The sequence below is a fragment of the Odocoileus virginianus genome, chromosome 14 (genome assembly GCF_023699985.2).
Source record: "Odocoileus virginianus isolate 20LAN1187 ecotype Illinois chromosome 14, Ovbor_1.2, whole genome shotgun sequence".
Lineage (NCBI taxonomy): Eukaryota > Metazoa > Chordata > Mammalia > Artiodactyla > Cervidae > Odocoileus > Odocoileus virginianus.
Window position 1 is genome coordinate 62,084,900 of NC_069687.1, and position 16,061 is coordinate 62,100,960.

At 49.1% G+C, this 16,061-nt stretch overlaps 1 protein-coding gene across 1 annotated transcript in view; it reads right to left on the bottom strand.

Moving 5' to 3' along the window:
- Positions 1–5,646: 5,646 nt before the first annotated feature.
- NSG2 (neuronal vesicle trafficking associated 2) overlaps positions 5,647–16,061 on the bottom strand; it is a 65,075-nt gene continuing 54,660 nt past the window's right edge. Inside the window, exons 4-5 of the mRNA XM_020897960.2 lie at positions 10,975–11,085; positions 5,647–7,459 (exon numbers count right to left, since the gene is read on the bottom strand). Coding sequence (XP_020753619.1) covers positions 7,268–7,459; positions 10,975–11,085 — 303 coding nt within the window. The 3' untranslated portion in view covers positions 5,647–7,267. The remainder of the gene's footprint in view (positions 7,460–10,974; positions 11,086–16,061) is intronic.

A 16,061-nucleotide genomic window follows, 5' to 3' on the forward strand; every position in this document is an offset into this window, starting at 1 on the left:
ACTGGTGTGTGTGAGAAGGCAGGGACTACTGTGGAGAATCCTATCCAGTTTGGGGAGATCACAGAAAAAATGAGTCCTGAGGTGTGGACTGAAAAGAGCTTGATGGATGAGAGGGCTTGGAGGCTGGGGGAGCTTCCCTGAGAGCGCTCACCTGGGGATGGAGCTGGAGTCACAAGCCTGACCCCACAGGAGCGCCTGGCCTTTGTCACAACCTATCCTAAATACAGGGTGGTGCCAGATGGAAAACAGATTTGCTGTACTGGTCATGGTAATTCTTTTTACTGTAACAAACAGACCCCCAAATCTTGGAAATTCTCTTTCATTCATATAATAGCCCAGTGTAGGCAGATGGCTGTTGTCCACCTGGGGATTCAGGGATCCGGGCTCCTCCCACTTTGCATCTCCATCATCCCCCCAGGAGTCCTCAGCTTCATCACATCACAGAGCAGGGAGGAGAGGGAAGGAAGGGAGATTAGAGAAGCTGCGTCACCTGCCTACTAGTACCATCCTAGGAGGGACACACATCACTGCCACCTTCCACTCACGTTCAAATGCTGAAAACTAGTATCCAAACAGGCTTGGAAATGAGGGTCTGGGAAAGAGAGCCCCTTACCAATCAATGCCATCCTGGTGACAACTCCAGGCTATGGAAGGAAGCCCTGGGGTTTTCAGTAGAACCAGTGATCTCTGTCACTCTCAGAATCAAAGTGAATGAGGGAGGGGGACGTGGAGAACTGTTGTAAGGGAAGATGACATGGCTGCAGCAGGGCTCAGGGAGAAAGTTGATGCCATAGTCATTGTCTGCTACAGGCGCAGATAAGAACAGTTACGGTGGGTGGCCAATTACTTCCAACCCCAGCGTCATAGCTCTTCCTCAAACTTGCCTTGTAGTGCAGTTGCATGGATTCATGCTGGGGTCCCCGGCAGAGTGTGAAGAAGGTAAAGGTACTGTCAGCAGAAGAATGAGCCATGTGGTTAAACTCTGTGGGCACATGAAGCACAGCTGTCCTAGGTGGGCCCCAGAAACAGAGTGAAACACGAAGGGAAGAGGACGTCATCGCTCCTTACACCGGCAGAGCCCGAGGAACCCGTAATACACGGCCCTGGACATCAGTGGCCTTGTCCTTCAGTTTAAAAAGTCCTGGGCGTCCATGGAGCTTAGTGGAGAAGCGAGTCCAGTAGGTTCACACCTGTTCTCCAGCACACCCGAGAGTCCACCTGGGCTGGGGAGAGGGGTCCTCACAAGAGGGCAGAAGATCCCATGAGAAGTTGGGAGCAAGTGTCTATGACATTTAAGGTGCTATTGCTATTAAAACCCTGTCACTACTCTGAATGTAAGTGGTGAGACCTGAGAAACTCAGCTTAAATATAACACAATGCATTGTGCTAAGTCGCCTTCATTCATGTCCGACTCTCTGCGACCCCATGGACTGTAGCCCGCCAGATTCCTCTGTCCATGGAATTCTCCAGGCAAGAATACTGGAATGGGTTGCCATTTCCTGCTCCAACACAATACACTGATTCTGTCCAAAATGTTAGCGTTTAGAAAGTAAGTGGTTTTACGACTTTTGGAGAAGGAAATGTCAACCCACTCCAGTATTCTTGCCTGGAGAATTCCATGGACAGAGGAGCCTGGCAGGATACTGTCCATGGGGTCTCAAAGAGTCAGACATGAATGAGCAACTAACACATATACATCTTTACAATGAAACACAAAGCAAGATGGTATATCCTAAAATACCAAGTTAATTACTCAAAACATCTCTCTTGTGATGTCAGAAATTCTAAATGTCAAAAATGTCACATATCTGAAATGACTTTATATGTATACAAGAGATGAAAGAGTAAGTAAATATGTTGTGAATAACAGAGTCATCTTTCTCACTATCAGAAAAAGAAGCTACAGTCAAGCAGAGAGAGGATGGTAGAATGCACCCTTTAGTTCTGCACTGAAATCAGAGGTATCAAAATAAATGTATATCTGATTTTGATAGCGAGATAGATAGATGATACATAATAGAAGATAGATAGATAACGATATGGAGAGAGAGAAAGAGAGAGAGGTGTCTGTGCATACATGGACTGCTATACATCCATCATTTCCTAACTGTCCACGAAGAGGACAGTGAGAAGCAATGAGACTTCTCTAGCAAATGAGGGCAGGTGGGAGGCAACTGACTTTTGCTATGAGCACTTCACAGCCACTGCCTCGTCTCAGGCCACAGCAACCCTCTGAGGGGAGGGGTTGTTTTAAGTAACTCCAATTTACAAGTGAGGAAACGGAGTCTGAGAGACTCAAGATACAGCAGCTACAACTTGTTGAGTGCCTGCTATAGGTAGAACTGTATATATTATTTCATTGCTTTTTTTGCAAAAAGAGGCAGATAAAAATTATTATCCCTGTTTTAGAGATAGGGAAACTGCAGCTTAGAGAGAGAAGAAGGGAAACAACCAAGGCCCCAGAGCCAAGAGGAGCAGAATTTGAATGCCATGCTTCTGAGCTCCTTCTGAGCTGTCTTGCTCTCTACCGCACACCCAACCCCACAGCGGACCCAAACCCAGCACAGCGCTCACCAGCGACCTCAAATTGAAGCATAAATTACAGCACCAGTCCACACCTCCAGACACCGCCCCCTTGAAGGAGACAGAGAGGCAGAGACAAAGACAAGGACAGATCCAGACAGAGAGGAGATGAGAAGGAGCAGGGTGTCCAAGAGGGCCGTGGCCATCTCTCCAGGCAACTTGGACTCGTGATCTCTGGGGCTGGGTTCTCTGAAACACATCATTTCTGACAAAAGAGCAGAGTCAGATGAACACCCCGCCATGCCAGACTGCCTCTCCTGGCATTGATGTTGCCATGGAAACCGACCCTTTTCCCTCAACGGTTTGGGCATGTTGTTTTTCTAAAGAGACTGTGTTGTGTACTTGTTGAGAAAGCGATTGAGAATTTCTTCCTCTTCCTCCAGAAGAGACCCCCTGGGATTAGAGCACATCGTAGGGGTGGGGGTGGGGTGGGAATAAAATGATTGACAGCAGTTCCGACAAGTGGTCTTTCAATTTGCCAGAAAAATGTACCTTTCCCTCATATCTTCGGACCTGACTGATGGCTGGGATCACCCCAGGCGCCATCCCTGCCTCTCCCCAAAGTGCGGCAACTGTATCATCATTTATCTCCCTCCCTGTCCCCTGGCCTGAACCACGAGCCCCAGGGCAGTGGCACAGCTTCCTGTGCCTGTTTAACCTTGGGGTCTGGCGCTGGCGGCGGGGAGACCTCCCAGCCCTGGGCTGTCTCCCTTAGCACCTTACTGACGCAGTTCCCAGGGCCTGCGGGATGAGTCCGGGGTGTCTTCTCTGCACCTTCTGATTTCTCCCTGTCAAAACGTAATGGATCAAGGCTGAGGTCTAAGTCGAGCTCCTCCGAGAGCCCCTGCTGGCACCCCACCGCCACGCTCTCCTCCTGAGGACTTCTGCCCCAGCTCCCCACCTGTGCACACGTGGAATGAGTGCCTGCCCTTCCCACAGACAGTGAGCGTCTTGAGAGAGGTCCCCACTGCTGGTGAGCAGATTCAAAAGTGCAAAATCCCCAAACAGAGCTTGTTCGATGAACCAAAGAGCTATCTTTACTATTTCCAGGCTTAACCCTTTGTCAGCCAGCAGAGTCCTGCGAGACCCCACCCTCCAAAACCCAGAGCAGCTTCCCCCAACCAAACCCCACATGACTAAACTCTCCTAGAACTAATCTCCCACTCTTTGGGCATTTGGAGGAGGAGTTAAGCATCCTCCTGTTTTTTCTGATGAGAAAATTCTGACTCTGCCAGGAATAGCACATGGCCCCAGGCCTCTCCCCGAACCAGAAATTTCTGCCATGTCTTCTGTCCCTGACGTGCACGCTTCCTTCAGTTACACACTCACAGAGCCTGCATTCCAGAGAAAAGATAGCTTCGGTTTATTTTTTTGAGGCAATGGAGTGGCAAATCCATTTATGACAGAATGTTTGAGCATGTGTTCATTAAGTCTTTAGCTGACTCTGTGTAATTGAGAAAAATAGTGGGTGTTTACACACTGGCCGTATGGATGAGGCTGCCTCTGCCAGTGGGAGGCCAGCCCACAGCCCTGCCTGCCCAGCTCACTGGGCCCTGAAACCACACTCTCAGGCCTTGCGTGTGCAGGTGGGGCTGTCTAAGGCCCATTCATGCTCAGCAGTCTGTGAGGCCCCGAAGGGCAGACGTCAGGTTACCCCCTCCTCCATCCCCCTAGCCACGCATGCACGGCCACCACCCCGGTGCAGCGCTGAGCTTGGAGCCTCAGCCTTCATCTCTGTCCCCAGTCACTCCTGGCCTCTCCCTCAATGGCCTGCCATCTGAGTCTGAGAAGAGTTGTGAACACACACTAGAAACTCCCAAGCAAAGTGCAGAGATGGGCTGGTAGAATGGCACCATTGTTGAGACACTGGTATTCAATGTGTGGGTTGGAATCGGCTGCTTCCTAACGACAGGCCTCCTTTGTAGATGATGCACTGCTCTGAGCTTCCACTCCTTCATCTCAAAATGGGGGTGATGATCATACGAAAACAGTGGTGTTGAGGATGGGGTTACCCAACTCATGAAACTGGAGGAAGAGCTACAGGAACCAAGACGCCCGAAGCACTTCATGCTTGGCATGGGGCAGCAACAGTGTCAATCGCTCAGTCGGGTCCCACTCCTTGTGACCACCTGGGCTGCAGCCCGCCAGGCTCCTCTGTCCATGGGATTCTCCAGGCAAGAATGGAGTGGGATGCCATGCCCTTCTCCAAGGGATCTTCCCAACCCAGGGACTGAACCCAGGTATTGAACCCAGTTCTCCTGCATCACAGGCAGATTCTTTCCCATTTGAGCTACGGGGAAGTTCCAATGGTATGTGGCAGGTAGCAAGGAGCTGTTAAATGTTTACTATCCTTAACACTCACTGCTGACCCTGACTCGGGTAAAGAATAAGCTAGTTTGCTTTTATAAGTGTGACTTGACTTCCTGAGACATGAGCCTTGACAGTGTTGCTCTGGGTCTTATAAAAGCAGTCAAGGGGGATAAAGTAGTCACACACACCTGAGTTTGAATCTCAGCTCATCTGCTAGAGCCCCAGGCATCTCTCCATCCTCCTGAGCCTCAGTGTCTTAATCTGTCAGATGGGGACCAGTAATCTCTACCTGCTGAGGTTATAATAAGCTTTAAGTGGGCTCATTATGAAAAGGGTCCACTTGTCCCTTTTCGTCATCAGCGTCCTTCTCAATCTGTTGGCTAACGGCCAGATGGCACTGTCAGACTCTTCAAATGCCAATGTCTGTTTCCACATCTGACTCTACCTCCAGACTTCAGGGGGTGAATACGTGTCATCTGGGGCGGGGTGCCCCATACCCAGCACAGCCTGGCCCTCTGCAGGTGCTCAGCAGATGCTCACAGGATGAAGGATGTTGGGCTGCAAGACAAGAGCCAGCTGCATCTCTTGGTCCTTGCCTCTGACCTCAGCATCATTTCAGGCCCCACAGGCGGAGGATGGAGGTCCCCCCATGTCAGTTCCAGCCCCAGCCTAACAGGACACCCTGCCCCCTGCATCTTCCCCACCAGGCTCACCGAGCAGAAGATGAAGAAAAATGCAAAGGAAGGTCAAGACTCTCAGACACATCTATCTTTATTTGTTTCCTGTCAGAAAAGTTCAAGAATTACACCAAAAAATACTTCAGCCTCTGCTACCTACTGACAAAAATACACCACAAAATTATAAAGCGCTCAGCAGTTTCGCTAGGGACAATTTGTTGTTCCACTTTAGATGACAAATGAATTTACAAGTGACTCGAGGTGACTGGAGGGTGGGGGCGGGGAGAGGAACAGTCAAATGATAGCTTTTAGCAGAATAGTTTGAGCTATGCTAGTCTTATTACCCAGCTGTTGTGTAGGATGATTTCAGCATCATAGCAAGCCACTAAAAAAAATGCCCTTTAAATGGCCTGTTCAAGCTTCATGGGAAAACAGAATCATATCTCAAATAGCCAACTCTCCCAGCCAGTTCTGGCTCTGCTGGGCCCACAGCCAACACCACACAGAGGGGGTCTCCCCAAAACATTAGTGGCAGAGCTGTGTGGGAGTGCCTGATGTGGGTGCAAGGCAATGGGTGGCCTGGGCCATGCCAGCTGTCGCCTCCTGGTCAGAAGCTCCTAGAAGCAGATGGGAAAGTGTGGCTTGTGCCCCTGTCAACCCAGTGAAGTGTGCACGAGACGGCCACGGTTCTCAGTTTCCCTTAGAAAAAATGACTTAGCATTGCTGAGACCCAATCAAAAACCTCCCTGGCTGTCACCTGGTCACGACCCTTCCTGTTCTTCCTGGTCATTATCATTTCAGGAAACAACAAACCGACAAAAACGTTAAACTTGGGTGCGGGGCTTACAGCTTGGCCAAACGTCACCTGCCCGTCCTGCCTTCTTCATCCTGCAGTCCCTCTTTCCTCCTCTTTCCACCCCTGCCATCTCCTAAACATGGGCAGCACCCAGTGTAGGGCTAGAAACTCAAGAGAAAGGCAAAGAAAGCCTGCCCGCTGTTCAGTGTTTGCCTCTATCCTCCGCATCCCCAGACCATGCAGCCCAAGCCCCGTGCCGATGCCCATACAGACAAGTTTATCCTCACTTTGCAAAATACACATGGTTGAGGCTTTTCTCTCTGGGTTGTGTGCGACCCTGCCTTACAAACGCCAAACTCAGTCTTCTTTCTAACTTGACAGTTCCTAACTTTCAGCGTTCCTCCTCTGCAGGCCAGAGGCCAAGCGAGCAGACTGCCGGCCTCACCCGCATTCTGCACCTTCCGAAGCCCACCCTGAAGCAACCATCCCCCCCAGTCTGAGCAGCCCGGAACGTCTGTGCTCTTCACCACCCTTCAACACACTCCAGATGCAGCCAGTCTACAAATTTCATGTTCGTTTTCTTTCTCTCCTTTCCTGTTTTTAAGTTTTCCTAACAAATAATAAGCAGTGGCTTTGAAAATATCTTACATGGGAACAGTCAACACGAAACATGCCTTTGTACATGGGCCTGACTCGGGGACGAATCAACGATACCAAAGGACAAAAAGAAATACTGATTCAGACAACTCCAGTGCACGAGATTTTCGGTGAGCTCCCCCCACCCACCCCGGCCCCACCCCCGCCCCCATATCCCAGGAGTACAGTGTTGTCTTGTAACTGGAGCTCGGCTTAGCCAGCGGGGTTCCCCTCCCCACTCCCCATGCTGGCTGGGCGGGGGCCTCTAATGGCCCTGGGTCTTGGGCGGCTTGGGCTCGTGGATGACGGCAGCTGCTGACAGCCACGGCCCGATGGCCCGGGCGGTGCTCTGCTTGGCCACGCTGTAGTGGCTGATGACCGTGTAGAAGCGGCTTCTGGAGCTGGGGTCCTGGGATGAGTAGTAAGCATCCAGGGAGGCCGGGATACAGCGCTTGTGCTGGGGAAGAGAGAGACAGTCAGGAGGAGCTCAGCGAATGCTTCCCACCTGCCCTGCAATGAGGCCACCCCATCTGGGGGCCCCAGCCAACCCCGGCTCGCAGCCAGCCGGCAGGGGATGGCATCCGGCCTGGGCCTGGTACTCGTCAGAACTTCCTTCATGTCATCACCATCACCATCATCAAAGCTGCCACCTACAAGAAGCCAGAAGAAACTAACCTGATGCTGGAATCGTTCCCAGAGGTGGAGAAGGGCTGAGAGAAATGGGTCAAGGGGACCAAAAGGTAAGAGTTTTCAGTTATAAAACGAGTATGTCCTGGGGGTGTAATGTGCAGCATAGTGACTACAGTTAATAATACTGAGGTGGATATTTGAAAGTAGCTAAGAGAGCAGGTCTTAAAAGTCTTCATCGCAAGAAAAAAATTTGTAACTATGCAGAGTGATGGATGCTAACTTACAGCAGTGCTTATTCTGCAGTATTTACAAATATTTAATCATTATGTTGAACACTTGAAACTAATACAATGTTATATGTCAATTAAACCTCAATAAAAGGAGAAGAAATAAAGGAAGGGAAGGAGGGAGAGAGAAAAAAAGGAAGGAAAAGGAGGGAGGGGAGGAGGGAGGAAACTGATGCCAATACTAATTCAAGGTCAACGCCTTCTGCTTACTAACTGTAGGGATACAGTGGACACTGTTGATAGCTCTTCACCTGGCTGATTCACTCAGCCCCTAACTGCTTCACTGGAACACTGCCTGTAGCCAATTGCTGTCCATTTCTTTTCTTTGATTGGATATTAATTACTCTTTCTTCTTATATCAAAGCCTTGGTTCCTAGCAACATATAATTATATATTTGCATTATCCTACAATATCAATCCAGTGGTCCCAAAATAACAGCAATATGATGAGTAACAGACTACTGAATTTTGACTACATCATTTCTCTGCAGCTCTCTGTGTCCTTAGAATATATTCCACTGAGGGCATAGAGTCAGTATACTATATTATACAGTCATTTGGAGCAATTATTTTCTTGGTAAGTTTAATCCTCAACTTGATATACAGCTGAATATTAGCTTGGTTTTAATTTCAGGACTTTTTTTTTTTAATTTAGTTTTTACAAACATGTCAAACAGTGACACACATCCAGGACAAATGCATATCAAGATAAAGCCAGAGAAGCCTTGGCTCCTCATTCCTATTTCTTCTGTTCCCTCCCTGCCCACCTGACTCATTATATTTCTTAGTTGGTTTTTTTTTAAATTTATCCTTCCAGAATGTCTTTCTGAAAATATAAGCAAACATCATTCACTTTCCCTTTCCTCACTCAAAAATAGCACCTTTTTTTCTTCACTCTTATCCCAGAGGGTATTCTCTCTCTATGTCTGGAGACCCCCTTACTCCCTGTTGCAGTTGTTTGGAATTCCACATGCAGACACATCATAGTTTATTCCACTGTCTCCTACTGACATCCCGATACTGATGGTGGTTGCTAGTCTTTCAGAACCCCAGCTTCTAACGCCTAAGAAGGCCATCTTAGGAAGTCATCTAGCAGAACCAAAGGACATGTGTTTTTAAGGCAGAACATTCCCATTTGATTCTCTCACTTTGGAACGTAACAGCAGTGATGTCTTGGAAAACTCTCAAGACAAAATGCTCTTAATCTCCATTTCCTCAGATGCAAAATGGGGGCAATGAAACCTCCTTTTCAGAATGGGTGGACAGCTCAACTGAGATACTATTTATGAAAATGTCTAGGAAGGAAGGTGACATCTAATTGGTACTCAGTAAGTGGTAACATCAATATTCGTGTCAGCTCTGAACTAGATTCTAGCTTTTTTACCTCTAACAGTTATTGCCAGCCCATTCTCTAGCAGGCCCTTTACTGTCTTGATTTTACTTAAATTCTCTCCAAAATCTCGTGGGCAGACATCATGGGTGCCCACTGCAGGCGAGAAACCTGTGGCTCAGAGGGGCGGGGGGAGGGCTGGGGGGTCCTGCAGTCAGTTCTGTCTTTCAAGGGAAGGCGTGCGATCAGACTGGGGGAGAAGGAGGCCCAGCTGCAAGACGGGAGAGACCACCTCAGAAGTTCTGCTCCCTGTCTTCACATCTCTGCAGGGACAAGGAATCAGCCATTAAACCAGGATCTCCCCAAGGCGCAGTGATCTACTTCTTTTTTTTTTTTTTCATTTATTTTTATTAGTTGGAGGCTAATTGCTTTACATCATTGCAGTAGTTTTTGTCATACATTGAAATGAATTAGCCATGGATTTACATGTATTCCCCATCCCGGTCCCCCCTCCCACCTCCCTCTCCACCCGATCCCTCTGGGTCTTCCCAGTGCACCAGGCCTGAGCACTTGTCTCATGCATCCAACCTGGGCTACTTCTTCTTTTTTTTTTTTTTTAGGTGTAAGAAACTTTTTTTTTTTTTTTTCCATTTATTTTTATTAGTTGGAGGCTACTTCTGACTTGTAGTCCCAAGCCGGCCTGCCTCCCTTTCCCACACTCTGGAGAGCGCCCTCTACTGCCTACTGGAGACCAAGTGCTTCATGAAAGCGCGAAAACTTCCTGCCACACACAGGACTTTTTCATTGTGATTTTATAATTTCACACCAAAATGTATTGTAAATACACAGCATTTTAGAGAGTGAAAATAATTTTAGATTGCCACCATCAATTTTGCTTTGATGTTACTTCTATATTTCTTTACACTTTTTAAAAAAACATATTTCAATGCCTTTATTGAGTGCATAAAGTTTTCTTTTTTACTGAGGTATACTTGACTTACAGTACTTCATAAGTTTCAGGTGTATAACAACAGGAGTCACAGTTTCTAAAGGTTATACTCCATTCATAGTTGTTATAAAATAGTCTCTACTCCCCATGCTGTACAAGGTATCATTATAGCTTATTATTTTATATACAGGAGTTCATACCTCTTAATCCTCTACCTCTATCTTGCCTTTCTCCACTTCCCTCTACACACTGGTAACTGAAGTTTGTTCTCTATGTCTGTGAGTCTGTTTCTTTTATGTCACATTTACTAGGCTGTTGTATTTTTTAGATCCCACATATAAGTGATATCATACAGTATTTGTATTTCTCCGTCTGATTTATTTCACTTAGTATAATGCCCTTCAAGTCCATCCACACTGCTGTAAGTGGCAAATTTTCTTCCTTATTTATGGTTGAGTAGTATTCCATTGTGTGTATAACAGGTATAAAACGTGTGTGTATATACATCACACACACATGACATCTTTATTCATTCACCATTGATGGACACATAGGTTGCTTCTATGGCTTGGCTACTGTAAATGGTGCTGCTATCAACATTGGAGTGCATGTTATCTTCAAATGAGTGTTTCCATTTTCTTCAGACACATACTATGTTTTAAACAATTTGCAGGGAGGTTACCATACCCAGAATTTCAATGCCAATGAAAAGATGTTGACCCTCGAACTGAATTGGACGGTCATCAGGAGCCACTCCCCTGCCAGAAGCCCCTTACCTTGTAGACAAACCCCTCTGGGCAGCTGTGGTCATAAGTGAAGGCTTTGTAAACCACCAGGAACACGATGCAGGCGAGGAAAGCTAGGGCCAGGCTGACGAGGATGGTGACCTGGAGAAACACAGAACAGAAGGCTCCAGCCTCAGCTTGCCTGCTTTCTGTCCACACATGCAGCCTTTCAAACCTAGAGCTGGTAGGAAGCCTGGTATGTTAGAAAAGGTAGGGGGTGACCAGGGACCCCAAGAACCAGCTCATTCTCAGCTCTGTCACCAACCTGCAATCTTTGAGCCTTGGTGTCTCCGTCTTCCGATACTCTCGGAAGCTCCATCTTGGCCCCATGTGTGAGGTCCGCTCCCCTCCCCATGTACTTTCCCTGTTAATTTTGTGTTGGCAGGGGTTGATCATGAAGCCATCACTTTCAGTAATTCTGCCTTTGATCACCACCTCCCTGCCACTACTGAGTTCCAATCTCAAATATCAAAGCTTATGCTGCCTCCACTTGGATGTCCAATACTCACCTGAATTGCATTCTCAAACCCCTGCTCCCCTCCCATCCTGCTCCACCCATACTTTCCCATCTCAGAAAATGTCAACGCCACCTTTGCAGTCACTCAGGCCAAAGAATTTGAAGTTCTCTCTGACTCTTTTCCTCACACTCTACTTCCCAGCCACCAGCAGAAGCTATCATTTCTGCCTCCAACATGGATCGCTTCTTACGCTCTCAGGCAGCTTCCCGGGGGCCAGAGCCATCATCACCCCTTACCGTGGGACTGCAACTGCCTTCTCAGCAGCGGCCTCCTCGACCCCTATGTGCATTCACACAGTAACCTGAAAACTCCATTCAAAATCTAAGTCAAGTCATATCCTCTTTCTGCTCAGAAGCATCTAATGGTCTCCAAAATTGCTCACAGTGAAAGCCCAGCTCTTGACCATTATCAACAAGCTTTAAAAAAATACAACACCAAACCAACCAAAGGCACCATCAGGTTTACTGGAAAGGATGAAGTGGTTAATTTCAGAGGCACCGTCAGGTTTGCACTGGCCCCATGCCACCACCTGTGTGCAAAGTGGTGGGGTAACCTCCCTGATGCTGGGCTTTGAGTATTATATACTGAATTTTTTTCTACATTACTTTCAAAGCTGGTAGCCTTTTGAGTCAGTTGGCCTAGAAATATGGCAGAATTCTTGTCATGGAGAGAAGGCTTATTTTGATTTGGAAGAAAAATAAAATCATCTTGGGGTGAGGGGAGGTCCCTATCCTATCTCCTTCCCACCTCAGGTCATGGTTTATAAGGACAAGAAGAGATGGGATTCTGCATTGCTCCCAAAGGAGTCATATGTTAGCAGCTATAAATCCTGAAAGAAAGGAATATGAAGAGGAAAAGAGGAAGATGGATATGGGATGCAATCATTTGAATCCTATGGGCAGGCACTGTCCATGAAATTCCTCTGCATGTGGATATGAAGTTTCAGGTTAGCGGACTATTGTGATATAAGAAACACATCTATTTGGTCTTGTTCCCAGCTCCTGACACGGAGTTAAAACCCTTATAATTTCCTACATGAGAAGAGAAGGGTAGCAGAATCTTTTGCTCTAATATTTGGTTTTTGTGACCAGTTCCTGAAATAATTCCAATTCATAAAAGTGAAAGGCATAAAAGTGAAAGGAGCAACTTTTATTATTCATAACAATCCCTTTCAACTATACCTGAGTTAATGCTATATTATGTTATGAGGTGACTTTTGGAAGGCCCCTAAGACTGGGGAAGAAACCACTGATAGGAAGGTTGTAACTTAACTGCCTCCCTCACCTCGGAGGGAAGAAAGAGGGGCTGGAGAGCAAATTAACCACCAGCGGCCAATGCTTTAATAAATCATGAAGGCTTCAGAAAACCCAACTGAAGAGGCTCAAAAACCTTCCAGGTTGGTAAACAAGAACACATCCATGCCTCTGAGGGTGGTGCACCCCAAACTCCACTGGGACAGAAACTTCCTGCTCAGGAGCCTCACCCCATGTATTTCCTCATGAGGCTGTTCATGTGTATCATTTAATATCCCTCACAATAAATCAGTAACAGTAAGTAAAGTGCTCTCCGGGGGTCTGTGAACCATTCTAGCAAATCATTGAGCCGGTGGGGGAAGTGGTGGAGAGCCCGTTTATAGCCTGAGATTTGCGAGTGGCATCTGAGTGGACGCGGGCTTGTGGGACTGAGCCCTTGACCTGTGGGGTGTGTGCTAACATAGGACAGTTAATGTCAGAATTGAGTGAAGTCATAGGGAATTCAGTCAGCCTCCACCAAGAATTGGAGAATTGCATGGTGTGGGGAAAAACCACACGTTTGGTGTCAGAAGCAAGGGTACAGAGAAAAAGCATTTTTCCCTTTTATATGGTGACAGGTGAAATTCATTTCCAAATGACTGCACGCACAACATGCTGTCCGCCCTCTCCACCGACCCCTCTCCAAGCTCTCTGCTGCGGCCTGTTGCTCACTCGCCAGCCTCCTGGCCAGGGCCGGGGTGGTGGCAGCTGACGGGGGAGACGGTACAGCGTGCAGACTGGAGTCCCCCAGCAAGTTGTGGAGAGAGAGAGGTCAGGGGCCAGAACTGGAGCAAAAGGTGCCCCAAAGATGCATATCCTACTTAGACCCCTAGGAATGGCATGACTACTACAGGGACAGAGACCCCCAGACCACTGCCCAACACTGGGGACCTAGGAGCACCCAGTGAGCAGGCGTCTGGGGCACAGACATAATGGATTTTAAATGCGCAGTCTTCCCAGTAACCAAAAGGTAGAAATAGCCCGAATGTCTATCAACCGACAAATGGATACACAAACTGTGGTCTATCTGTACAACAGACTATTATTCGGCCATAAAAAGGAACGAAGTTCTCATACAAATGCGGGTGGGCTTTGAAAACATGCTAAATGAAAGGCCACATACTCTATGGTTCCATTTATATAAAATATCCAGAATAAGTGAATCCATAGAGACAGAGTGCAGACCGCAGGTTGCCGGGAGGATGGGAGATGACTGCTGACGGGGACAGAGTCTCCTTTTGGGGTACTAAAGCATTTCAGAACTAGATGGAGGTGACAGTAGCCCAACACCGTGAATGAACTCAGTGCCACTGGGGTTTTCACCCTAATGCTCTTAACTTTACGTCGTGTGGATTTTACCTCAGCGTTTTGCTTTGTTTGGCTGCACCGGGTCTTACTTGCAGCACATGGGATCTTCAGTCTTTGTTGTGGCATGTGGGGTCTTGTTTTCTGACCAGGAATCAAACTCAGGCACCCTGTCCTGGAGTGTGGAATCTTAGCCACTGAGCCACCAGGGAATTTCTCCTACCTCAACTTTAAAATACATGCCCCGAGCTCCGGCTGATTCTGTCAAAGGGACCTTAAGCTCCTGCAAGCTTCCGTCACCTGAGCTCCCCCAAGACTGGGACAGACACGCTCAGAGACACCTCCACGGGCGTGCAGACCTTGAACTTGCAAAGAAAAAGTCAAGAGCTTTTGCGCACCCTGCCACCACCGCCAGCCTGATGCAGGGTCTGGGAGAACCCGCGGACAGCCCCCTCCTAATGGCCATATGCGGCTCCAGCCTGTGAGCAGAGAGCCGGGCCTCTCTGCGACTCGGGGGCAGGACAAGACTCCAGCCAGGGGTCTCCAGCGGTCCTGGCCCCCGGCAGCCCGGTGAAGCTGCTGGGAGCTGGAGAGGGCCCTGCAGGCTGGCCGTGGGACAGGTTCCCTTACGGTGGGTTTCTTTTTGTGTTTGGGTTGGAAGGGGGGGCCTCTCTCATTCCTAACGGCCCTGAGCTAACAGCCCTGAGCTAACAGCCCCACCAGCAGGGGCAGTGTCTGACTCACCGCAGCACTCAGGCTCCATCAGCAGAGCATAGCACATGTTTCTGGAAAAGGACAAGAGAGGGAGGGAGGAAGGAGAGAGGGAGGATCCTACAGAATTCAGGGCAGATGGCTGGACGGCCACCACACGGTGCGCTCTGATTTGTCGGGTCAGGGATGGTGGACCCAAGGCGCTCTCCAGGTGACATCAGTGTACAGCCAGACACGAGAACCACTCCTCCAGGATGACTGGGTCTGAGGGGTTTTGAGCTTATGATCACCTGGGCAGTGCTTTAAACCATCCTGACCCGGCTCCGTCCAGACGATTTCAGAGTTCCGTGGTGTTTGCCATGTGCAGGCAAGCGTCAAGAAGGGTTGGCACAGAGCGGGGCGGGCGTGCGAGGCACGGCCACAGGAGTCAAGGGTCTGACGCTGGCCGGGACGCCAGGAGAGCAGCCCACCCCAGGGGAGTCTCCCGAGCAAGGCTCACTTCTGCCGTGCCTTCCGCAGCCCAGAGTGAGGGGATGGGAGGCTGTTTTAGGCAAAGACAAGCCTGCCTCCCCACACTGAACCTTGGTAACTTCTGAAACAAGTTGAGGTTGGTCATCGCTTAGGGGCCTCTGGAGGTCAGCGAGGTCAGGGCTGTGAGCTGGGCACGAGTCTTCTCTCGAGGTCTCACAGGCCACAGGGTGAGGGAGAGGCGGCCCCAGGACAGAAGCCCTTGGAACACAAGCGTGGCGCCATGCGGGAGGGCGCCAGCCCGGGGGGCCACCAGACCTCACCAGCCTGGGCGCCGGGGGTCAAGGAAGGCCTCCTGGGGGAGGTGACTCTGGAAATGACTTCAGGGAGGGATGCCAGGGCAGCGGAGGAAGAAGGGTCTGAGCAGCAGAAGCCGCATCTGCCACAGAGCAGACTGGAGCTGTTCGAGAAACACCATACGGGGTGTCACGGCTGCTCCAGAGGATGGACGAGAGGGGGAGATGGGCCTGGGGCAGTGGGTGGGTCGGAGAGAACAGGTAAAGAAGGACCAGGCTAAAACTTAGGCTTTAGCTCCAGGCTGGCAGAGGGCCCCTTAAGGTTTTAAGCAGGAAAGTTGACAGGATCAGAAAGATGGTAAAAGGGGGAAGTGAACACAGAGGCATACATAATTTGGGAGGGGCAAGGCTGGAGGCAGGGAGGCTGCTGGGGAGGCTGATGTACCAGGGCATGGCCTAAACGCTGAGACCAGACCTGGCGTTGTGAG